Raw genomic sequence first — 25,341 nt, 5'->3', positions numbered from 1 at the left:
GGTCTTTAATCCATTTTGAGCTTATTTTTGTGTATGGTGTTAGGGAGTGACCTAATCTCATACTTTTACATGTAGCTGTCCAGTTTTCCCAGCACCACTTATTACAGAGGCTGTCCTTTCTCCAATGTACATTCCTGCCTCCTTTATCAAAGATAAGGTGACCATATGTGCGTGGGTTTATCTCTGGGCTTTCTATCCTGTTCCATTGATCTACCTTTCTGTTTTTGTGCCAGTACCATACTGTCTTGATTACTGTAGCTTTGTAGTATAGTCTGAAGTCAGGGAGCCTGATTCCTCCAGCTCTGTTTTTCGTTCTCAAGATTGCTTTGGCTATTCGGGGTCTTTTGCGTTTCCATACAAACTGTGAAATTTTTTGTTCTAGTTCTGTGAAAAATGCCAGTGGTAGTTTGATAAGGATTGCATTGAATCTGTAGATTGCTTTCGGTAGTAGAGTCATTTTCACAATGTTGATTCTTCCAATCCAAGAACATGGTATATCTCTCCATCTATTTGTATCATCTTTAATTTCTTTCATCAGTGGCTTATAATTTTCTGCATACAGGTCTTTTGTCTCCTTAGGTAGGTTTATTCCTAGATATTTTATTCTTGTTGCAATGGTAAATGGGAGTGTTTTCTTGATTTCACTTTCAGATTTTTCATCATTAGTGTATAGGAATGCCAGAGATTTCTGTGCATTAATTTTGTATCCTGCTACTTTACCAAATTCATTGATTAGCTCTAGCACTTTTCTGGTAGCATCTTTAGGATTCTCTATGTATAGTACCATGTCATCTGCAAACAGTGACAGATTTACTTCTTTTCCCATTTGGATTCCTTATATTTCCTTTTCTTCTCTCACTGCTGTGGCTAAAATTTCCAAAACTATGTTGACTAAGAGTGGCGAGGGAGGGCAACCTTGTCTTGTTCCTGATCTTAGTGGAAATGCTTTCAGTTTTTCACCACTGAGGATGATGTTGGCTGTGGGCTTGTCATATATGGCCTTTATTATGTTGAGGAAAGTTCCTTCTATGCCTACTTTCTGCAGGGTTTTTATCATAAATGGGTGTTGAATTTTGTCGAAAGCTTTCTCTGCATCTATTGAGATGATCATATGTTTTTTCTCCTTCAATTTGTTAATATGGTGTATAATGTTGATTGATTTGCGTATATTGAAGAATCCTTGCATTCCTGGAATAAACCCCACTTGATCATGGTGTATGATCCTTTTAATGTGCTGTTGGATTCTGTTTGCTAGTATTTTGTTGAGGATTTTTGCATCTATGTTCATCAGTGATATTGGCCTATAGTTTTCTTTCTTTGTGACATCCTTGTGGATGTCCTTTGTGACATCCTTGTGGTCATCCTTGTCTGACCTTGGTATCAAGGTCATGGTGGCCTTGTAGAATGTGTTTGGAAGTGTTCCTCCCTCTGCTATATTTTGGAAGAGTTTGAGAAGGATAGGTGTTAGCTCTTCTCTAAATGTTTGATAGAATTCACCTGTGAAGCCATCTGGTCATGGGCTTTTGTTTGTTGGAAGATTTTTAATCACAGTTTCAATTTCAGTGCTTGTGATTGGTCTGTTCATATTTTCTATTTCTTCCTGATTCAGTCTTGGCAGATTGTGCATTTCTAAGAATTTGTCCATTTCTTCCAGGTTGTCCATTTTATTGGCATAGAGTTGCTTGTAGTAATCTCTTATGATCTTTTGTATTTCTGCAGTCTCAGTTATTACTTCTCCTTTTTCATTTCTAATTCTATTGATTTGAGTCTTCTCCCTTTTTTTCTTGATGAGTCTGGCTAATGCTTTATCTATTTTGTTTATCTTCTCAAAGAACCAGCTTTTAGTTTTATTGATCTTTGCTATCATTTCCTTCATTTCTTGTTCATTTATTTCTGATCTGATTTTTAGGATTTCTTTCCTTCTGCTAACTTTGGGGTTTTTTTTGTTCTTCTTTCTCTAATTGCTTTAGGTTCAAGGTTAGCTTGTTTATTCGAGATGTTTCCTGTTTCTTAAGGTAGGATTGTATTGCTATAAACTTCCCTCTTAGAACTGCTTTTGCTACATCCTATAGGTTTTGGGTCATCGTGTCTCCATTTTCATTTGTTTCTAGGTATTTTTTTATTTCCTCTTTTATTTCTTCAGTGATCTACTTCGTTATTAAGTAGTGTATTGTTTAGCCTCCATGTGTTTGTATTTTTTACAGATCTTTTCCTGTAATTGATATCTAGTCTCATGGTGTTGTGGTTGGAAAAGATACTTGATACAATTTCAGTTTTCTTAAATTTACCGAGGCTTGCTTTGTGACCCAAGATATGATCTATCCTGGAGAATGTTCCATGAGCACTTGAGAAAAATGTGTATTCTGTTGTTTTTGGATGGAATGTCCTAGAAATATCAATTAAGTTCATCTTGTTTAATGTATCATTTAAAGGTTGTGTTTCCTTATTTATTTTCATTTTGGATGATCTGTCCATTGGTGAAAGTGGGGTGTTAAATTCCCCTAATATAGAAAGTGTTACTGTCAATTTCCCCTTTTATGGCTGTTAGTATTTGCCTTATGTATTGAGGTGCTCCTATGTTGGGTGCATAAATATTTACAATTGTTATATCTTCTTCTTGGATCGATCCCTTGATCATTATGTAGTGTCCTTCTTTGTCTCTTATAATAGTCTTTATTTTAAAGTCTATTTTGTCTGATATGAGAATTGCTACTCCAGCTTTCTTTTGGTTTCCCTCTGCATGGAATATCTTTTTCCATCCCCTTACTTTTAGTCTGTATGTGTCTCTAGGTCTGAAGTGGGTCTCTTGTAGACAGCATATATATGGGTCTTGTTTTTGTATCCATTCAGCCAATCTGTGTCTTTCGGTGGGAGCATTTAGTCCATTTACAGTTAAGGTAATTATCGATATGTATGTTCCTATTCCCATTTTCTTAATTGTTTTGGGTTTGTTATTGTAGGTCTTTTCCTTCTCTTGTGTTTCTTGCCTGGACAAGTTCCTTTAGTATTTGTTGTAAAGCTGGTTTGGTGGTGCTGAACTCTGTCAGCTTTTGTTGTCTGTAAAGCTTTTAATTTCTCCATCAAATCTGAATGAGATCCTTGCTGGGTAGAGTAATCTTGGTTGCAGGTTTTTCTCCTTCATCACTTTCAATATGTTCTGCCCATCCCTTCTGGCTTGCAGAGTTTCAGCTGAAAGATCAGGTGTTATCCTTATGGGGATTCCCTTGTGTGTTATTTGTTGTTTTTCCCTTGGTGCTTTTAATATGTTTTCTTTGTATTTAATTTTGACAGTTTGATTAATATGTGTCTTGACATGTTTCTCCTTGAATTTATCCTGTATGGGACTCTCTGTGGTTCCTGGACTTGATTAACTATTTCCTTTCCCATATAAGGGAAGTTTTCAAGTATAATCTCTTCAAATATTTTCTCAGTCCCTTTCTTTTTCTCTTCTTCTTCTGGAATCCCTATAATTCGAATGTTGGTGCATTTAATGTTGTCCCAGAGGTCTCTGAGACTGTGCTCAGTTCTTTTCATTCTTTTTTCTTTATTCTGCTCTGCAGTAGTTATTTCCACTATCTTATCTTCTAGGTCACTTATCCGTTCTTCTGCCTCAGTTATTCTGCTATTGATCCCATCTAGAGTATTTTTAATTTCATTTATTGTGTTGTTCATCATTGTTTGTTTCATCTTTAGTTCTTCTAGGTCCTTTTTAAATGTTTCTTGCATTTTGTCTCTTCTATTTCCAAGATTTTGGATCATCTTTACTATCATTATTCTGAATTCTTTTCCAGGTAGACTGCCTATTTCATTTTCATTTGTTAGGTCTGGTGGGTTTTTATGTTGCTCCTTCATCTGCTGTGTGTTTTTCTGTCTTCTCTTTTTGCTTATCTTACTGTGTTTGAGGTCTCCTTTTTGCAGGTTGCAGGTTCGTAGTTCCCATTGTTTTTGGTGTCTGTCCCCAGTGCCTAAGGTTGGTTCAGTGGGTTGTGTAGTCTTCCTGATGGAGGGTACTAGTGCCTGTGTTCTGGTGGATGAGGCTGGATCTTGTCTTTCTGGTGGGCAGGTCCACGTCTGGTGGTGTTTTTTGGCGTGTCTGTGGACTTATTGTGATTTTAGGCAGCCTCTCTGCTAATGGGTGCGGTTGTGTTCCTGTCTTGCTAGTTGTTTGGCATAGGGTGTCCAGCACTCTAGCTTGCTGGTCGTTGAGTGAAGCTGCGTGCTGGTGTTGAGATGGAGATCTCTGGGAGATTTTCGCCATTTGATATTATGTGGAGCTGGGAGGTCTCTTGTGGACCAGTGTCCTGAAGTTGGCTCTCCCACCTCAGAGACACAGCACTGACTCCTGGCTACAGCACCAAGAGCCTTTCATCCACACGGCTCAGAATAAAAGGGAGAAAAAGTAGAAAGAAAGAATTAGTAGAAGTAGAAAGAAAGAAGGGAGGGAGAGAGGGAGGAAGGAAGGAATCAAGGAGGGAAGGAAGGAAAAAAAGAAGATAAAATAAAATAATATATAATAAAGTTTTTAAAATAAAAAATAATTATTAAGAAAAAAACGGATAGAACCCTAGGACAAATGGTGGAAGCAAAGCTATACAGACAAAACCTCACACAGAAGCATACACATACACACTCACAAAAAGAGGAAAAGGGGGAAAAATCATAAATCTTGCTCTCAAAGTCCACCTCAATTTGGGATGATTCCTTGTCTATTCATGTGTTCCTTAGATGCAGGGTACATCAAGTTGATTGTGGAGCTTTAATCCGCTGCTTCTGAGGCTGCTGGGAGAGATTTCCCTTTCTCTTCTTTGTTACCACAGCTCCCAGGGGCTCAGCTTTGCATTTGGCCCCACCTCTGAGTGTAGGTCGCCGGAGGGCGTCTGTTCTTCTCTCAGACAGGACTGGGTTAAAGGAGCCACTGATTTGGGGGCTCTGGCTCACTCAGGCCAGGGGGAGGGAGCGGCATGGAGTGCGGGGCGCACCTGTGGCGGCAGAGGCTGGCGTGTTGTTGCAGCAGCCTGAGGTGCGCCGTGCGTTCTCCTGGGGAAGTTGTTCCTGGATCCCGGGACCCTGGCAGTGGCGGGCTGCACAGGCTCCCCAGAAGGGCGGTGTGGATAGTGACCTATGCTCGCACACAGGCTTCTTGGTGGCGGCAGCAGCAGCTTTAGCGTCTCATGCACGTCTCTGGGGTCCGCGCTTTTAGCCGTGGCTCGCGCCCATCTCTGGAGCTCCTTTTAGCAGCGCTCTTAATCCCCTCTCCTCGCGCATCAGGAAACAAAGAGGGAAGAAAAAGTCTCTGGCCTCTTCGGCAGGTCCAGACTTTTCCCCAGACGCCCTCCCGGCTAGCCGTGGTGTACTAACCCCTTGCAGGTGTGTTCATGCCGCCAACCCCAGTCCTCTCCCTGCGCTCTGACGGAAGCCCGAGCCTCAGCTCCCAGCACTGCCCGCCCCGGCGGGTGAGCAGACAAGCCTCTTGGGCTGGTGAGTGCCAGTCAGCACCGATCCTCTGTGCGGGAATCTCTCCGCTTTGCCCTCCGCACCCCTGTTGCTGTGCTCTCCTTCGCGGCCCCGAAGCTCTCCCCCTCCGCCACCCGCAGTCTCCGCCCGCGAAGGGGCTTCCTAGTGTGTGGAAACGTTTCTTCCTTCACAGCTCCCTCCCACAGGTGCAGGTCCTGTCCCTATTCTTTTGTCTCTGTTTATTCTTTTTCCTTTTGCCCTACCCAGGTACGTGGGGACTTTCTTGCCTTTTGGGAGGTCTGAGGTCTTCTGCCAGCGTTCAGTAGGTGTTCTGTAGGAGTTGTTCCACGTGTAGATTTATTTCTGGTGTATCTGTGGGGAGGAAGGTGATCTCCCCATCTTACTCTTCAGCCATCTTCCCAATCCCCCCTGTTTTTGTGTTTGAGTGAGTTTTAGTTCTGAGTTTAAGTGATAAACATAGTTTGAAATGTTTTATTGAAATGTAATAAATACAGCTAGAATGATTGATGAAATAGTAATGAATCATGCTGATGTCTCTAGTTGTAGCATATCATTAAGGGGAGGTTTAAACTCCCGTCTTTAACTTAAAAGTTTCATGTAGTTTAGCTTCTTAATGAATTTATGATATTGTTGCAGGTTAATTTCTTGAAATACTTTAGTGGAAGTAATTCGAAGATGATAGGTATGAAGGTATGATTTGCTTCACAGATTCCTGAGCACTGTCTGGCTGTGTTGATATAAGGGTTGTTTGGTTTCAGCATCCTGGAGTAGCATCTCTTTTTAGGCCCAATGAAGGGCCAGCTCATGAGTGTAAAACCTCTTCAGAAGAGGTTAATGTTCGCATTGTCACTTCTATGGGTAGAACTACTCGGTAATCTCCTTCTAACAATCGCAGTTCTCCTGGCTTTAGGTCTGAAGCAGGGATTACAGAGGAGTCAGAATTTAAAGCTTCATAATCTGTGTAGTCGTAACTCCAGTCTCATTGGTGCCCTAGAGTTTTTACAGTCAGAGAAGGATGATTGATGTAAAGAAGTCATAAGGATGTGAAGGCAATTAAGATTGTGACGATGGCTGTTAAATTGTTCAGATTGTTTTGACTTCTTGTGCATCTCTTGTGTTTGTATGTGTTAGTTTAGTCGTTAGTATGAGTGAAATAATATAAAGAACCAAAGAGCCAATGAAAAATATGATGATTTGGGACTTCCGTGGTGGTCCAGTGGCTAAGACTCAGCATTCCCAATGCTGACGGCTGGGGTTCGATCCCTGGTCAGGGAACTAGATCCCGCATGCTACAACCAAGAAGTCCGCATGCCGCAAGTAATGTCCTGAATGCCGCAAGTAACATCCCGCATGCAACAACTAAGACTCGGTGCAGCCTATGTAAATAAGTAAATTTTAAAAAAAAAGATGATTCATGTGTGATCATGGAAATGTAGGAAGCTCTTCTATCATGGGTGATGTTGCATCTTGAAAGCCTAGTTGAAAAGGATATGCCATGGAGAGGGATAGGGCTTTCACCTATAATTTAACTTGGACAAAGTTATGTACTTTTTATTAATATCTCATTTATTGAGAAAGACATAATGGTTATGGTATTGGCTTGAAACAGTATAAGACGGTTTGGTTCCTTCCTTTCCTAGTTTTTTCTTTTCTTTTCTTTTCTTTCTGGGTGCATTGGGTCTTAGTTGCAGCACACGCGATCTTTGAGGCATGTGGGATCTTTTCATTATGGTGCGCGGTATGCTCAGGTTTCTCTCTAGTTGTGGCATGTGGGTTTTCTCTTCTCTAGTTGTGGTGCGCAGGCTCCAGAGCGCATGGGCTCTGTAGTCCGCGGCACACAGGCTCTCTTGTTGAGGCTCGCGAGCTAAATAGCTGTGGCTTAGTTGCCCCGGGGCATGTGGGATCTTAGTTCCCCAACCGGGGATTGAACCCGTGTCCCCTGCACTGGAAGGTGGATTCTTTATCACTGGACCACCAGGGGAGTCCCCTAGTTACTTTATTTATTTGGCCGTGCCATACATCATGTGGGATCTTAGTTCCCCAACCAGGGATCAAACCCGAACCCCCTGCATCGGAAGGGCAGAGTCTTGACCACTGGACTGCCAGGGAAGTCCTTTTCCTACTTATTTTAGACTGACATAAGTGGGTTCTTCAAATGTGTGATATGGTGGAGGGCATCCATGTAATCACTCTAAGTTTGCAGTGGTTACATCTACTGTTGAGACCGCTCTTTGTGATGCAAGTGCTTCTCAGATGATGAAAAGTATTAGTATGACTGCTGTACCTGAAATGCAGGAACCTATTGATGAAATGGTATTTCACGTCGTATATGCGTCAGGGTAGTCAGTATATCATTGTGGTATTCCAGATAAACCGAGGAAATGTTGTGGGCAGAAGGTTATATTTATGCCTACAAATATAAGTACACAATGGATTTTTGCTCCTGCTGAATTGAGTGTATAAGCTGAGAATAGTGGGAATCAGTTGCACAAAGCCTCCTATGGTGGTGAAGACCGCTCTTAATGCACAGTGGAAAAGTGCAACTCCGTAGTGTGTGTCAAGAAGGACAGTATCTAGGGATGAGTGGGCTCTAACAATTCCTGTTAAACCACCTGTAAAAGGAAAAGAAATCCTAGGGCTCATAATATAGCGGGGGATCATTTGATGTTACCTCCGTGAAGAGTGGCTAATCAGCTAAATTCTTTTACTCCTGTGGGAATAGCGATAATTGAAGTAGCTGATGTAAAGTATGATCGTGTATCAGCATCTGTACCTACTGGTATAGATGGGCTCATGACCTAAAAGGTCAACAAACATATTAAAAGATGCTCAAGCTTGGGCTTCCCTGGTGGCACAGTGGTTGAGAGTCGGCCTGCCGATGCAGGGGACACGGGTTCGTGCCCCGGTCTGGGAAGATCCCACATGCCGCGGAGTGGCTGGGCCCGTGAGCCATGGCCGCTGAGCCTGCGCATCCAGAGCCTGTGCTCCGCAACAGGAGAGACCACAACAGTGAGAGGCACATGTACCGCAAAAAAAAAAAAAAAAAAGACGCTGAAGCTCAAATGTACATGTATTTGACTGTGTTAGGGCCTCAGATGCCATAGCTGAGGTGAAGCATCCCCCAAATTTAAAAAATAATGGGGGGACTTCCCTGGTGGTCCAGTGGTTAGGACTCAGCACTTTCACTGTCGTGCCACAGGTTCAGTCCCTGGTCGGGGAACTAAGATCCCACAAGCTGCAAGGTGTGGCCAAAAAAAAAAAAAAAAAAAACTAAAGTGGGAGGGATCCTACTAGTGTGTAGAATAAGAAATAAAGTCCTGCATCAGTCGTTCTGTTGGACTATATAATCGGGTAATGATAATAAGTGTTGCAACTAGTGTTTCAAATAAAATGTAAACTAGGATTCGTTCTATGGCAGTCATTTTTTTTTCTTCTAGGAAACATTTTATATTATTAATTTTTATTGCAGTATAGTTGCTTTACAATGTTGTGTTAGTTTCTACTGTACAGCAAAGTGAATCCGCTATAGGTATACATATATCCCCTCTTTTTTGGATTTCCTTCCCATTTAGGTCACCACAGAGCATTGAGTAGAGAGAGCTCCCTGTGCTATACAGTACATTCTCATTAGTTATCTATTTTATCCATAGTATCAGTAATATGTATATGTCAATCCCAATCTCCCAATTCATCCCACCCCTCCTTCCCCCTTGGTATCCATGTTTGTTCTCTACATCTGTGTCTCTATTTCTGCTTTGCAAATAAGACCATCTATACCATTTTTCTAGATTCCACATATATGCATTAATATATATTTGTTTTTCTCTCTCTGACTTACTTCATTCTGTATGACAGTCTATAGGTAAATCCACATCTCTACAAATGACCCAATTTCATTCCTTTTTACAGTTGAGTAATATTCCATTGTATATTTATACCACACCTTCTTTATCCATTCCTCTGCTGATGGACATTTAGGTTGCTTCCATGTCCTGGCTATTGTAAATAGTGCTGCAGTGAACATCGGGTGCATGTGTCTTTTTGAATTGTTTTTCTCTTGTTATATGCCCAGTAGTGGGATTGGTGGGTCATATGGTAGTTCTGTTTTTAGTTTTTTAAGGAACCTCCATAGTGGCTGTATCAATTTACATTCCCACCAACAGTACAAAAGAGTTCCCTTTTCTCCACACCTTCTCCAGCATTTATTGCCTGTAGATTTTTTGATGGTGGCCATTTGACCGGTGTGAGGCGATACCTCATAGTTTTGATTTGCATTTCTCTAATAATTAGTGATGTTGAGTATCTTTTCATGTGTTTGTTGTCTATCTGTATGTCTTCTTTGAAGAAATGTCTATTTAGGTCTTCCACCCAGTTTTTGATTGGATTGTTTGTTTTTTTGATATTGAGCTGCATGAGCTGTTTGTATATATTTGGAGATTAGTCCTTTGTCAGTTGCTTTGTTTGCAAATGTTTTCTCCCATTCTGAGGGTTGTCTTTTCATCTTGTTTATGGTTTCCTTTGCTTTGCAGAAGAATTTAAGTTTAATTAGGTCCCATTTGTTTATTTTTGTTTTTATTTTCATTATTCTAGGAGGTGGGTCAAAAAAGATCTTGCTGTGATTTATGTCAAAGAGTGTTCTATGTTTTCCTCTAAGAGTATTATAGTGTCTGGTCTTATATTTAGGTTGTTAATCCATTTTGAGTTTATTTCTGTGTATGGTGTTAGAGAGTGTTCTAATTTCATTCTTTTACATGTAGCTGTCCAGTTTTCCCAGCACCACTTATTGAAGAGGCTGTCTTTTCTCCATTGTATATTCTTGTCACCTTTGTCATAGATTGGGTGACCATAGGTGTGTGGGTTTATCTCTGGGCTTTCTATCCTGTTCCATTGATCTATGTTTCTGTTTTTGTGCCAGTACCATACTCTCTTGATTACTGTAGCTTTGTAGTATAGTCTGAAGTTGGGCAGCCTTATTCCTCTAGCTCTGTTTTTCTTTCTCAAGATTGCTTTGGCTATTCAGGGTCTTTTGTGTTTCCATATATGGTAGTCAATGTTAAGATTAGAAATATTTGTCATTTTACTAGTATGGTGATGTACAGTTTTTTCTGGGTTAGGGATTCTTTGGACAGGTGGAATTGGCTGGCTAGAAGTATGAGTGGCAAAAGTTGTGTTGGTAAAGCTAATGGTGGTGCTGATAGGGAGTCAGAGAAAAAAACTAGTGAAGAGTTGAGGCTATAATCATTAAATTGGCTGAGTAGGCTTATTCAACTAATCAGAAAGCTGTGGGCTATAGGGTTACTTCCTATTCTATTATTCTTTGATAATCCTGTTAGTGGTATTAATATAATTGTAAGGATAATGATTTTTGACGTTGGAAAACGTTAAGATTTTGTACCTCGTCGGTGCCATGTATGTGTGATACTATTACTAATAGGGATAGTCCAAGTGCAGCTTTGTAAGCTGCAAATACTAGTAGCACAATGGGTATTCTGCTAGAGTGAAATGTGTTTAGAATTATTAGGGTTGCAAATAATTATTAGGTTGCTATAATGAATAGTGATAATATATTCCTTCTTGGCATAGTATCTAGTGAGGATATTAGGTAATATTGCTACATTAGTAATCCTACAAGAGATACTGAACATGCTATAATAATATATATATTAAAGGCACTTGATAATTATGAACTTAATCATAATCTAATGAGTTTAAGTCCTTTATTGTAGCTTAAACTAATGATCATTTTCCGTTCATTCTAGTGCTTTTTGGGTTCATTCATAGGCCAGCCTTGTTGCTAGTAGTAAGGTTAGAAACAGAGCTATAATGAGCATTGTTTTTTAGGTTGTTTAGATGCTCAGAGTAAAGGTAAAAGGAGAGCAATCTCTAAGTCGAAGAGAAGAAATGTCAGAGCCACTAAGAAAACCTTTCTGGAACAGGGTAAGCGTGCCAACCATATGGGGTCAAATCCACGCTCGTAGAGACTTGTTTTTTCTAAATATTTAATGGAAGGAGTCAGAATGTGATACATACAAGCAGTGAGGATAGTACTCTATTTGTGATTAATATCAGTATAAGATTTATTATTTTTCAGATTATACCAACAGTAATTGATTGAAAGTCAATTAACGATTTAATACTAAAGAAGAAGATCCTCATCAATAAATAGATATGTAAAGGAATAGTCATACTATGTCTACAAAATGTCAATATCAGGCTGCAAAGTCCAAGTGGTGACTGGATGTAAAGTGAAATTTTAATTGGTGTAAGAAGCAGACGATTAGGAAAGTAGAATCAATCATTCCATGTCGGCCGTGGAATCCTGTAGCCATGAAGAAAGTTGATCCATATACCCCATCTAAATTGTAAAAGACGTTTCGTACTATTCTGAGGCTTGTAGAAGTGTGAAGTAAACACGCAACGCAATTGTCATAGAAAGGGCTTGGAGCGTATGTGTTTGGTTTCCTTCTATGAGGTTGTGGCAGGCTCAGGTGATGGGTACCCCGGAGGCTAATAGGACTGAGGTGTTGAGGAGTGCTCCTTCTAGTGGGTTTAGAGGGCAGATGCCTGGGATGGTCAGCATCCGCCTAGTTCAGGGGTGGGGTGAGGCTCGAGTGATGGAAGGCTCAGAAAAAGCTGGTAAGAAAGAGGGCTTCTGAAATCATGAAAAGAATGCGTTCATATTGAAGTCCTTCTGGAACAATTGGTACAGGATGGCCTTGGAAGGTGCTTTCTTGGACGATGTCTTGTCATCACTGTTATATTGAGTATTAGTAAGCCTGGTGCTAATAATAGTACTGAATTAAACTGAAATCCTATGACAAGGCCAGATGTTATTAGGAGGGCTGGAAGAGCTCCTGTAAGGGGTCAGGGACTAGGATTTACTCTGACATGCAGGGGTTTCGTGGGTCTTTGTGTGTTGTCATATACGTAGAGACTTACTAGTAGGGTGAATATTTAAGTGTGAATTAGGGGGACAGCGAATTCGAAGATTGTGAGTAGGACTGTCAGGACTTCCCTGGTGGTCCAGTGGTTAAGAATCCTCCTTTCAATTCAGGGGACGCAGGTTTGATCCCTGGTCGGGGAACTAAGATCTGACATGCCGAGGGGCGACTAAACCTGCGAGCTCTAGAGCCTGCATGCCGCAACTAAGACCCGATGCAGCCAAATAAATATTAAAAAAAAAAATAATGACTGTCATAAGGGCTGTGGTGGGTACTACTAATATGTAGTAGTGCTAGAGTTGCCCCTCCGATTCAATGAATTAATCAGTGACCTGCTCTAATACTGGCTGTTAATCGAATGGCTAAGGCTATGGGTTGACTAAATAGTCTCATAGTTTCAGTGATGACTAGCACAGGGATAAGAGACACTGGGGTCCTTGTGGTAGAAAATAGGCCAAGGATGCTTTTGTTTTGTGGGAAAAACCAGTCATTACAGTTCCTGCTCATAGAGGGATTGCTAGACCTGAATACATTGAGAGTTGTGTGGTGGGTATAAATGAAGGTGGTAGGGGTCTTAGTAAATTTGTTGACCCAGTAAATAGAATGAGTGATTGAAGTATTCGTATTCAGGTTTGTCCTCTGTGATTATGAATGGCCATTATTTGTTTTGATGTGCATTGGACTCGTCACTGTTGAGTAAAAATGATACGGTTGTGGCTTCGTGGGCTAGGAGTGGGGAATACAATGCTTGGGACTAGAGCAATGAAGATAGCAATAGGAAGTCCTGTTATTGTTGGGGTAATGAAAGAGGCCAATACATTTTCATTCATTTTGTTTCTCAAAGGGTGGATTGTTTTTGCATTTGAGTTTTAATTCTGGGTTTAAGTGATAAACATAGTTTGAAATTTTTCATTGGACTATAATAAGTAGGGCTAGAATGATTGATGAAATAGTAATGAATCTTGTTTATGTCTCTGGTTGTGGCATATCATTAAGGGGAGATTTAAACTCCCATTTTCTTTTTTTTTTTTTAATTTTTGGCTGCACTGGGTCTTCGTTGCTGTGCGTGGGCTTTTCTCTGGTTGTGGCAAGTGGGGCCTACTCTTCGCTGTGGTGCGCGGGCTTCTCACTGCGGTGGCTTCTCTTGTTGCAGAGCGTGGGTTCTAGGCACGTGGGCTTCAGTAGTTCTGGCACGCAGGCTCAGTAGTTGTGGCTCGCAGGCTCTAGAGCGCAGGCTCAGTAGTTGTGGCGCACGGGCTTAGTGGGAACATACGGTATTTCTCTGTGCCAGACTTATTTCACTTAGCACAATGCCCTCATGGTCCATGCTGTCACAAAAGGCAGGATCTCCTTCTTTTTATGGTTGAATTATATAAATAAATATTCCACATTTTCTTTATCCATTTGTCTTTTAATGGATACTTAGGTTGTTTCCATATCTTTCTATTGTGAATAATGCTGCAATGAACATGAGTTGCAGATATCTCTTCAAGACAGTGGTTTCATTTCCTTTGGAGTTATACTCAGAAATGGAATTGTTGGATAATATTATATATTAGTTCTACTTTTAATTTTTTGAGGAAACTCCATACTATTTTCCATAATGGTTGTACCAGTTCACATTCCCATCAACAGTGCACAAGGATTCCCTTTTCTCCACATCTTTACCAACTCTTGTTATCACTTGTCTTTTTGATAGCCATTCTAACCAGTGTGACCCATAGTGGTTCTTTAATGAATAATTTGACCGCGTCCACAATAGGTTGTAATCGGCCATATGGTCCAATGATGTTTGGTCCTTTTCAAAGTTGTATATAACCTAGTACTTTTTGTTCAATTAATGTAAGGAATGCTACGGCTAGAAGAATTGCAATGAGTATTAAGATATTAATTATAAACATTGTGTTAGGGAGAGAAGTGGAACCTCTGATTATAAAGGTTTAAGTTTTATGAAGTTACCGGGCTCTGTCACCCTAACAAACCCTTTTCTTGAGTAATTAGGAATTATTATATAATTTTTTTTTTTTTTTGGGCTGTGCCACACGGCATGTGGGATCTTAGTTCCCTAACCAGGGATCAAACCCACGCCCCCTGCATTGGAAGCACAGTGTTAACCACTGGACCACCAGGGAAGTCCCTATATCATTAATTATTTTAAGGCATTTTTATAAAGTAGGCTTTATTTCTCTTGCCCTTTCAAACTGGGAAAAATATAGAGTAGATAGAAACCGACCTGGATGACTCCTGTCTGAACTGGGATCAAATAGGATTTTAATCGTTGAACAAACAAATCTTTAATAGCGGTTACACAATTGGGGTGTCCTGATCCAACATCGAGGTTGTAAACCCTGTTGTTGATATGAACCCTAGAATAGGGTTGTGCTGTTAGCCCAAGGGTTACTTGTTCTATTGATCAATTTTTTTGGATCAATAAATGATAAATTATTTTGACTAGCAGGTCTATATTTTAATCACTCGGAGGTTGTTTTGTTCTCTGAGGTCACCCGGACCAAAATTGTTAACCCACATGAAATTTTTGTTGTCCCTTAATCGTTTATATTTTGGGTTAATTAATTAAAGCTCCATAGGGTCGTCTCATCTTATTTTGTCATTGCCACCTCTTCACGGGAAGGTCAATTTCACTGATCGAAAGTAAGTGACAATAAAACCCTCGTGTGGTCATTCATACAGGTCCTCATTTAGAGAACAAATGGTGATGTTACCTTTGCATGGTCAGGATACCTCGGTCGTTTAACAGACGTCACTGGGCAGGCAGTGCCTCTAATACTTCTTATGCTAGAGGTGATGTTTTTGGTAAATAGGTGGGGTTTGTGTTTGCAGAGTTCCTTTTACTTTTTTAAAATCTTCCTTAGGTGCATAACTGTATAAAGGTTAACGGTGTATTTGATAAATAGTTTATCGTTGGTTTTGTTTATTTACTGTTAATTATCAGTATAGCATTGGTCACTGATGTAAGCTTATGCAAGGAGAAATATTTCTTGTTACTCATTAACATTACTGCTTCTATTAATAAGTCCAGTATTAAACTAGGAGTTAATTTGTTGTTGGTATTAAGATAATTATTTTGTTGGTAATTCCATGGCAGTCCAGTGGTTAGGACTCTGCGCTTCCACTGCAAGGGGGCACGGGTTCAGTCCCTGGTCGGGGAACTAAGATCCTGCAAGCCACATGGTGTGGCCAAAAAACAAAACAAAAAAAAAAGAGAGAAGATAATTATATTGTTGAGCTTGAATGCCTTCTTAATTGGTGGCTGCTTTTAAGCCAACTATGGTATTGTTTATATTTACTCTCTAGATAAGGTTGTATCCTGTTTCTAAAAAGCTGTACCTTTTTAGATGAACATTTAGAAATACATTAAAATTTATAGTTTTTTTGGTAATTTTTAAAGTTGAACTAAGTTTCTGGACAACCAGCTATCACCAGGCTCATTAGGCTTATCACCTCTACTTATAAATCTTCTCACTGTTTTGCCACATAGGTGAGTTTATTCTGGTAAACTGTTCGTAAGTAGCTCGTCTGCCTTTGGGATATTTAACTTAAATTCTCTTTGTTAAATATTTACTAGTTAAATCACTATGCAAAAGGTAAAAGGGATAAACTTTTTATTACTTTTAATATTTCTTTCATCATTACCTTATGGTACTTTATAATGTCAAAAAATTTGGGGGGACTTCCCTGGTGCTGCAGTGGTTAAGAATCTGCGTGGCAATGCAGGGGACATGGGTTTGAGCCCTGGTCCGGGAAGATTCCACATGCCGCAGAGCAACTAAGGCCGTGCACCACAACTACTGAGCCTGTGCTCTAGAGCCCACGAGCCACAACTGCTGAGCCTGCGTGCCACAACTACTGACTGAAACCTGAGTGCCTCGAGCCCGTGCTCTGCAATGAGAAGTCACCGCAATGAGAAGCCTGCACACCACAACGAAGAGTAGCCCCTGCTCACCGCAACTAGAGAAAGCCTGTGCACAGTAACAAAGACCCAATGCAGCCAAAAATAATAAATAAAATTTAAAAAATACTACTGACTAACAAAAGCAAACTATACCACGCTGTACATTGTTTATGGATACATCTATATACATGTCAGACAAGAAAAACAGGAAAGATATCCACCAAATTCAAGACAGTGTTTACCTTTGGAAAAGGAAAGAGAATAAGATTAGAGGTGGTGGTACTTTAAAAGTATAACTTCATTTTCTCTTTAAACAAGGGCCCTTAAAGCAAATACAGCAAAATGTTATGATCCACTAAAGCTGGGTGGTATCTACAACAAGCATTATCCTCTGTACTTCCAGTGCTTGACATATTTCAAAAATTTTTAAAGTAGCTAAATGCAAAGATATCAGGGAAAGAACAATACTTCCCACTTTCGTTAAACCAATTTTCTATGGTAGACGTTATTTGTAGAATTATAATTTAGTGTAAGAAATAAAACAAGTTTTTCTATTTTAAATTGTTTTGGGGTAGTCAGGCCTACAGAAATTTTTTGCTTTTAATTTTAATTGAAGTACAGTTGACTTACAATGTTGTAGGAATTTCTTAAAACTGGAAATTTTATTTCTCCTAGCTAGGTCACAATCCTTTACATGCTTATGACAGACACTGTTGATCCCTAACCCATGACGCTTTCTCTTGCTAACAGAACCAATTTTGTTCAGGTATCAGAAGGCTATAGGCTTCAAAGGATATTCACAACCTAAGGGGAGGAATCTTGATTACTTTAAGCCAATCACAGAAATTCTAGTCTCCATGTTAAAAATTGATTTGGAAACAGGCATTTAATATCTCCTAGTAAGATAAGTAGGTGAAGTCCACCAAGGGGCTTCTGTGAAAAAGGAACACCTTGAAAGGACATGGAAGAATCAACAACCTCTTCTGGCCTTTGGACATTGTTGTACAAGCAGATGATGCCTGGAGATGTTGCCACCATCTTGCGAAACCATAAAGGGTCAATCCAGAAGACAAAAACTCTCACAGCAGAAGGTGGATGGGCAAGGACCTCCCTGGTGGCCCAGGGGAAAGACTCCGTGCTGCCAATGCAGGGGGCCTGGGTTTGATCCCCAGTCGGGGAACTAGATCCCACATGCATGCCGTAACTATGACCCAGCATGGCCAAAATAAATAATAAATTAAAAAAAAAAAAAAGGTGGATGGGCAGAAAAACATGGCAAGAGCCTGGGTCCCTGGTGAGCCACTGAATTTACCAGTTGTGGAACTGCCCTACCCAGACTTCTTGTGAAATAAATTTTCCTTACTGTTTAAGACCCACTTATTTAATTAGGTTTCTGCTCCTTGCAGTTGACTGCACATTGATAAAATCACACTCTTTATCAAAACGAAACACAAAACTGAAGAATGTACAAATTCCAGTGAGTTCTTGACGACTATAAAGACCTTGTTATTCTGTATGTCTGGAGGCAGGAATTTTGCAAACTACACAAATAGTTGTAGCTTTACCAGAACCACCACCTCAGTTTTGCTTCACACTTTCCCAATCACTGAACAGCTTGAGAGAGAATGTACCTATTTTGTTTTTAGGATTGTTGGCCACACTGAGAAATGTGATCGAGTCCAAATTTGCTTCTTTGGGAGTATTTAAAGCCATATTTAGTCCATAACATTCCTTTGTAACTCTTTTTTTTTTTTTTTTTTGCGGTACTTGGGCCTCTCACTGTTGTGGCCTCTCCCGTTGCGGAGCACAGGCTCCAGACGCACAGGCTCAGCGGCCATGGCTCACGGGCCCAGCCGCTCCGCGGCATGTGGGATCTTCCCAGACCGGGGCACGAACCTGTGTCCCCTGCATCGGCAGGTGGACTCTCAACCACGTGGCGCCACCAGGTAAGCCCATTTCTTTGTAACTCTTCACACAGGGCTCCCTAAAAACGTTGTTTCAATGTGTATTCCAACTTTCCAAGAAGAGGGACAGCCCATGGGTAGGAGTTGGACGTGTTTCTTTTCTACCCATGCCCCACGCCCAAGCAGATCCAAAGTCCAGTATTCTTACCAAGGTTGTAGAGCCAACTCCTAGAACTCTGGAGAAAGCTTTCATTTAAACACCATGTTTTTATAATAATTAAACAACTGCAAAGGTGTGAACAATAAAGTGGGTTTATTTAAAAAGAAGACTACAAAATTTGACACAGAGAGATATAAAAGACTCAGGATTTAAAATTATTAAATACAAAAATGATTGGCTATAAACAATGTAAAAAATACATTTCCCAGTCCCCAAACAGAAGTATAGCAATTATAAAATTTTTGTACTGTATGTGCATTTCCCTTATCATTTTTAAGAACGATTCTTTCTAAACAGTCTATTTGTGTAAATATAAATTTACCATAAATGTTAATAAAAAATTATTTTACATTTGAATTTACTGAGTGTGCCCTTTTCTGTAAGTAACAGTATCTTTGGTTTCAAGTTCACCTTGAAATTTTTATTTACCACAAAGACCTTTTTACTCCTAACTCCTTCTACAATAGAAGACGTAGGCTAATCAGTCATGGGTCCTGTAAAAAACAATGTGAAGAAAGGTTCTAGAGTGACCCAAAATACCAGTGAAGATATTACCTTTTGGTGGCCAGCTAAGAGGTCCATTCTGCGCCAATGAAACAAATGGAAGTGAAACCTCAGAACAAGCAGAGCTTAAAAGTTCCACGCCAACATGCTGTGGATGTGAGGCCAGCAGAGGACATTCCATCAAACTCAACTGAGTCCAGTGCATGACTGGGGACCCTGAGGTAGCCCAGATGGTCTGCTCTGAATCCTAGCTGGGTGCAGATGATACTTAAAAGGACAACGGTATAGCTGGATGTGAAATTTGAGAACCTGCCTATCATAAGCTGCTTATCTTTGAACCCAAGACCCAGGCTATTTCTCCTCTCTCAGACAGCACACCTAGTAAAAACAGCATCCAAGATTGGTTTCATTATCTCCCAAGCAGGTAGTGGTGACATCACCACTAGCACTAGCATCCAAGCTCTGATACAAATGGATAAGGTTCTAAGTCAGTAAGAGCAGAAGCTGTGTCCGGCCATCTGCGTCTGAAAACCATCTACAACACACAATTGGCAGATGAGAAATTTAAAAAGGATGAGGTCATTAAACTACCTCACTGGAAACATGATTCCACTCTTTCAGACAGAAAACCGACTAGCCCAGAAGACTTTCACCAAAGTACTGAAGGATCTGATGCATGGGCTCATTGCCTGAGCCCTACAGTCTTGAGTCAAAAAAATCTACCAGGAGGACAGGAAAGGTCTAGTCTGTGAACCACTCGGTCAGAAAGGTCCCGTTTAAAAAAAAAAAAAAAAAAAAAAGGACCCACTTTAAGAAAGGTCTTGCTCAAAGTGCCCTGGCTGGCTGGCTCTAAGACAGACTGCCAGCAACAGACAGTTCTTCCAAATTATCAGAACTGGGTATGAAGTGTCTTCTGAGAATGGTTTGACTACTCCCTTACACCATCAGCAGTATTAAACTGGGCAGGAATCTCTGGATATTCACTTTCTTAAGAAGGTCTCCTGGGCTTCCCTGGTGGCACAGTGGTTGAGAGTCCGCCTGCCGGTGCAGGGGACACGGGTTCGTGCCCCGGTCTGGGAGGATCCCACATGCCGTGGAGTGGCTGGACCCGTGAGCCATGGCTGCTGAGCCTGCGCGTCCGGAGCCTGTGCTCTGCAGCGGGAGAGGCCACAACAGTGAGAGGCCCGCGTACCGCAAAAAAAAAAAAAAAAAGAAAAGGTCTCCTTTGAAGAGAAACCAGAGCAATGCCTATGTGGGAACAAGAACCCTAAAGATCCTGCTCTATACTCTATGCAATTAAAAGGGCCCAAGATTCCGGAGAATCTGCCATCAAGGAAGCCAGAGCCAGAGGCCCAGCTATGCCTGATGAAGTAGTACATGGACCATTCTTATAAGGAGACAGAAGAGGGAGGCTCTCAAATCAAAAATCAAAGATTGGGGTTTTAAAAGAAGATTGGCTCCAAAGAAAACACTGAACAGAACCTGCAGAGCTGTATTAACTTCAGTAGAAATAATCATATGGCAAAAGGGAGCAAACCATCTTCTGTCTTCTAGTATGAACTCATCTCTTCAGGCATCTGGAAGTGGTTGAGGCCTACTTTTATAACTACTTTCACTGCATTGTGCAAAAGTGTATCTTATCTTTCTTTGGTCCTTAGTCATGATAGCAGTTTCTTCCATTTTTCTATCTTTCTATATAAAGATCTTTTTTTTTACAAGATATTGACAAGCAAAGTACAGTATGAACATGGGGTTACTGATGCTATTGCTTTTGTAACATGTAAAATATCAACATCTCCCATACATTTTCTATTAGGCTATAAAAGGTCTCAGAAAGAGTCAATTATTATTATCCTAAAATGTTACAGTATAATTTTAAGTCTGAGTGAGATACAGTAAAGAAAGACTGGGTTTTACATTTTAAGGAAAAAAACCTAGACCAACATTTAAAATATTGATCTCTTAAATATACATTAAATTTTATCAAGTCATCAAAAAGCAAAGTTATAGTTAAGCAAGTTAATTTAAAAATGAAACCATTTCTAAATGGATAAACTTAATCATGCTGTTTATACAGCTATAAAGCGTAATTTGAAAGCTAAGCCTAGTAACAATGACAGAATAATTTATCATCAGTTGAGCTATGTGATTTAAACAAACAATTGCCCTCACCTCCAAACAAAACAAAACTTCATCTGACAGAAGTTTCAACTGTTACCAAAAAATACACATATATTTTTTAAAACAAAAAGCCCTCTGGCCCAATTTGTGGTGACTGACACACAGTCCAATCAATACTGATCAAACTGCCTTTCTGCCTTGTGTTCCAAAAGAAGTGGTTTAATAATGACAGACTCTACAAGAGCTTCTGCCAGGGCTCAGGCACCACGCAGTGGCGACGTAACACCTGTTCCCTAGAGTCCCTGAGCATTAAGTGGTTCATTAACAGTAGCCTCAGGTTTTCTTGGCTGGGGCTCCTTACGTTTTTCATAGACCATAAGGAAAAAGTCAGACAGGAACACAAAACTTGCTAGAAATCCAAACACCTGAGGAGGGAAAAGGGGCAAAGATTATATGAGGAATGCTGCAATATACTCTCACATTTCCTACTTGGCTCTGATCGTGTTTTATACAAGCAAGACAATTCATCAATTTATCTTATACACATCATTCTTAACATCAGTGGTTAAAAATCTTTTAAGATCAAAAAATGGAAAGAAGTTACAAAAAAAGAATTCCAGAATAATGGCCATTAGTCAAGGTCACAATATATTAATGTCCTGTCGTGTGTGTGTGTGTGTGTGTATGTGTGAGGTGCCAATCTATGAAGCTAAGGTTAATAGATGAAAAACAAAATCCTATAACATGATACAAAACACTGGATTGTTAGCAATGGTTTAGACTGACAGATGAGAAGAGCAGGCAGCCACGCCTACGTAAAAATGGAAAAGGTTATTTGTATCAAAACAGAAATTCTATTTTGAAGATACTTTTAGGTTAAATGGTTCAATTACCTAAAAAATATTTTCCAGCTCACTGTCACACTGTAATGACACAGCAACATGACGCCACTACCTACTACCTCTTCCTTAAATCACTTCCTCATTATACTCTTCTAACATCTAATCAAACATTCTGAGAATTCTGTCAAGAGACAGAAGCCCATGGTGCAAATTTAGCTTCTTCACTAGAAAAACCCTTAAGGAAGGGGGCCAAAGAAGTGCTCTGTAAAAAGAGAAAATCGATGTAGGTTACGGCTAAAGTCCCAATTCTAAGGCTCCAGCTCCATGAAGTTTAACATTTTGTTGTCATTTGCTGCAGTCTCTTGCCCTTCACATCCCATCCCTCCATTCTGCCTCATTTCACTGTAAAGCAAATGGAGCTCCCTATTCATTAATTCACCTGGATGTCCCCAACACATCCAACCAAAATGTAATTATCAATTCCACCCCTCGAAACCCAAGTCCCTTCTCCACTCTGGAGTCTGTATTTTGGCTTGATGGCATCTGTCCCCTTATTTGACTGGCAAATTTATTTGACACTTTAAAGGCAGATCAGATGTCATCTTGTCTACGAAGACATCTCTGACCACCTTAGAAAGCCCTGGTCCGTACAGGACCCTCTATGCATATAACCCAAATGATCTTCTAGCTCTTCTGCTCACATCACAATTTTTTAAAAAATGGACTCCCTCACCCATTTCAGTCTGTATAACTTTCATAATTTAAATAGTTGCAAAAGGTTAATTTCCAGCAGATTATAAATACTGAGCTTTTAAACCACCAGTCACTCTTAAATATATCTAATGAAATCTGAATACTGTAACATTCTGACATACCACCTAATTAAAACACATAAATAAGCTTTTTTTTAATAGCTGGTAATTTTAGGACATGCTTTCTTTCCCCCCACGAACTCAACATTTCCTCAACTTTATTTTACTTCCTCCACAGGATTTTACAGCAATACATTTTTATACTAGAAAGTATTTTACTGATTCACCCTATCATACTCTTCTGCAACAAAAATATGATTACAAACAAATTAAGCATAAGGCTTTTTTTCTCTTCAACTGGTTCATGTATCCATGACTAAATATTACTTATTGCTAGAATGCATCAAGGTTCGGCATTAATTTTATTGTTTTGTTTTTATACATGTAAGTACTAAGAAATCGTGTTCACATAAATAGGTAGATACGTTATAGCCATCTAATTCTCTGAACTCCTTTTGAGTTGTTCTATCATAAAAAGCAGTTTTAATGATCTATTAGCCGACAGTTCAATTAATTACAACTTCAATTTTCTTATGAACAAAGCATTAATTGGAAATCAGCTGACTAGTAAGAGGACTTGTTAACCAGTTGTTAGTTGTTCATGTTCACAGCACTGGCACCAATTAAGTCCATGATCCTTGATTTGCAATTCTGAAGTCCAAAAAGCAACAAAAACTCGAAGTTTCATGATTTACTTGGCTGAAAATTGACACAAGGTAAAACTCTTTACAGTCTTTATCTATCTCTTTAACTGTGAATATTCAGATGCTTCAGAAAAATTAATATGTTGGATTACAAGGTGCTGCCCAGGCCCTCTGAAGGTGTGTAATACAGTATATGCACAGTATTACCTTTCTAAAGTGCAGAATATTCTGAATTCTAAAAAACATTTGGTCCCTCAAGGATTTCAGATAAAAACATTTACTTATCTATCTCTTATACTAGGCTGAACTTTGGGGTCATTTCTCCTGTCTATTCTCTACACCTAAAACAGCATGTGATATGTAGGTGTGTTTCTGTTGAACCAAAAAGGGGAGAAATATAAGATAATCAAGTCAATTTTACCACTTCCATTAGCAATAAAGTTCATATGTGGCTTCAATGGATTTTTGTTAACAAAACTCAAATTCTAAAGACAGGTTCTAGGTTTTTAAGGCTATCATATTTATTTGCTTTTAGGCCTCTAATCAAATTACACTAAAAAATAAGTTAAAAGACAAACCACTCTCCCTTATTGTATAACCTGTCAAGTACTTTCCAAATTCCATATTTCTAAGCAAATAAAAATAAGCGAAGATAAAAGGTACTTACAATTGCAGCAAGTTCAGCCGGGGTACTGTCATGTGTCAAAGCGAATAAGATGGATGCCACCAAAAACACCAATCCTGTTCCCACAGTAATATAAAAATCCTATACATACACATAAAACATAAGGAATACAGCATGGTTAGGGTGGCTGAAAACAAATGTTTTAATTTTTAACTTTTAAAAAACTTCAGTGACTTTTTTTCTTGACTCAAACTTACATACTTCAACTTCTAACTTTTCAATAAGCCTGGTATTTGATAAATACCCTGTAAAGGAACACTATGCACACTCTGGACAGGGCATATTCAGAGAGTACATCACAAGATAATGTTTTAATAAAAATAGTTCTCCATTATTACTTATTTGTGGAATCTAAAAAGTAAACAAATGAGTAACAAAGACCCACAGACACAGAGAATAAACTAGTGGTGACCAGTGGGGAAAGGGAAAGGGGAGGGGCAAGATAGGGGAAGGGGATTAAGAAGTACCAACTATCATGTATAAAATAAATAAGCAACAAGGATATATTGTACAGCACAGGAAAATCTAGCCGTTATTTGCTAATGAACTTTAAATGGAGTATAATCTATAAAAATATTGAATTGCTACGTTGTTCACCTGAAACTAATACAATATTGTAAAATCAATTATATTCTATTACAAATAAATAAAAATGAAATAAAATAAAAACAGTTCCCCAAAGGTCATGCATGTGTGTGCTTATCTTTTTCTCTAGGATGTATTAATTTTTAAAAAATATTCATTTATTTATTTAGCTGCGCTGGGTCTTAGTTGCAGCACGTGGGGACTTCGTTGCTGCGTGCAGGATCTTTAGTTGCGGCATGTGGGATCTAGTTCCCTGACCAGGGATCGAACCCAGGTCCCCTGCATTGGGAACACGGAGTCTTAGCCACTGGACCACCAGGGAAGTCCCCTTTCTAGGACATATTAAGATCAAAGCCAAAGGATTTATTAAATCCCACATTACTTCCAGCAAAGAATAGCATTTTTCTTCCCTTTCAACATAATCCATGCTAGGATGGCCTGAGAGTACTTCAGTGCTTTTAAAGCACTTTGGAAAAGAGAGACTCAAAAGGATCACCCATCATTAACTAAAGACACTTAGACTTTCTTGGAATAGCATGTTGTTTTTCAATTGTGCCAAGTGGGTAATCAAACATGAGCTTGTATGATGAGATTATCTACTACATAAAAGCATCCACATCTCATCATAGTGCAGCTTACAGCAATGGAATTCTTCATCGTTTCCAAGTGTTCTCTCAGGCATCAACTCATGAGGC

General features: G+C 39.6%; 1 protein-coding gene across 2 annotated transcripts in view; it reads right to left on the bottom strand.

Moving 5' to 3' along the window:
* Positions 1–18,527: 18,527 nt before the first annotated feature.
* CMTM6 (CKLF like MARVEL transmembrane domain containing 6) overlaps positions 18,528–25,341 on the bottom strand; it is a 73,115-nt gene continuing 66,301 nt past the window's right edge. For both annotated transcript variants that reach the window (XM_030830048.3, XM_070046676.1), the window contains 2 exons: positions 24,044–24,142; positions 18,528–21,503 (listed from right to left, as the gene is read on the bottom strand). In XM_030830048.3, coding sequence (XP_030685908.1) covers positions 21,372–21,503; positions 24,044–24,142 — 231 coding nt within the window. In that variant the 3' untranslated portion in view covers positions 18,528–21,371. The remainder of the gene's footprint in view (positions 21,504–24,043; positions 24,143–25,341) is intronic.

This window comes from Globicephala melas, chromosome 11, assembly GCF_963455315.2.
Source record: "Globicephala melas chromosome 11, mGloMel1.2, whole genome shotgun sequence".
Lineage (NCBI taxonomy): Eukaryota > Metazoa > Chordata > Mammalia > Artiodactyla > Delphinidae > Globicephala > Globicephala melas.
The sequence above is the reverse complement of the archived record's forward strand: the minus strand, read 5'-3'. Positions and strand labels throughout refer to the sequence as shown.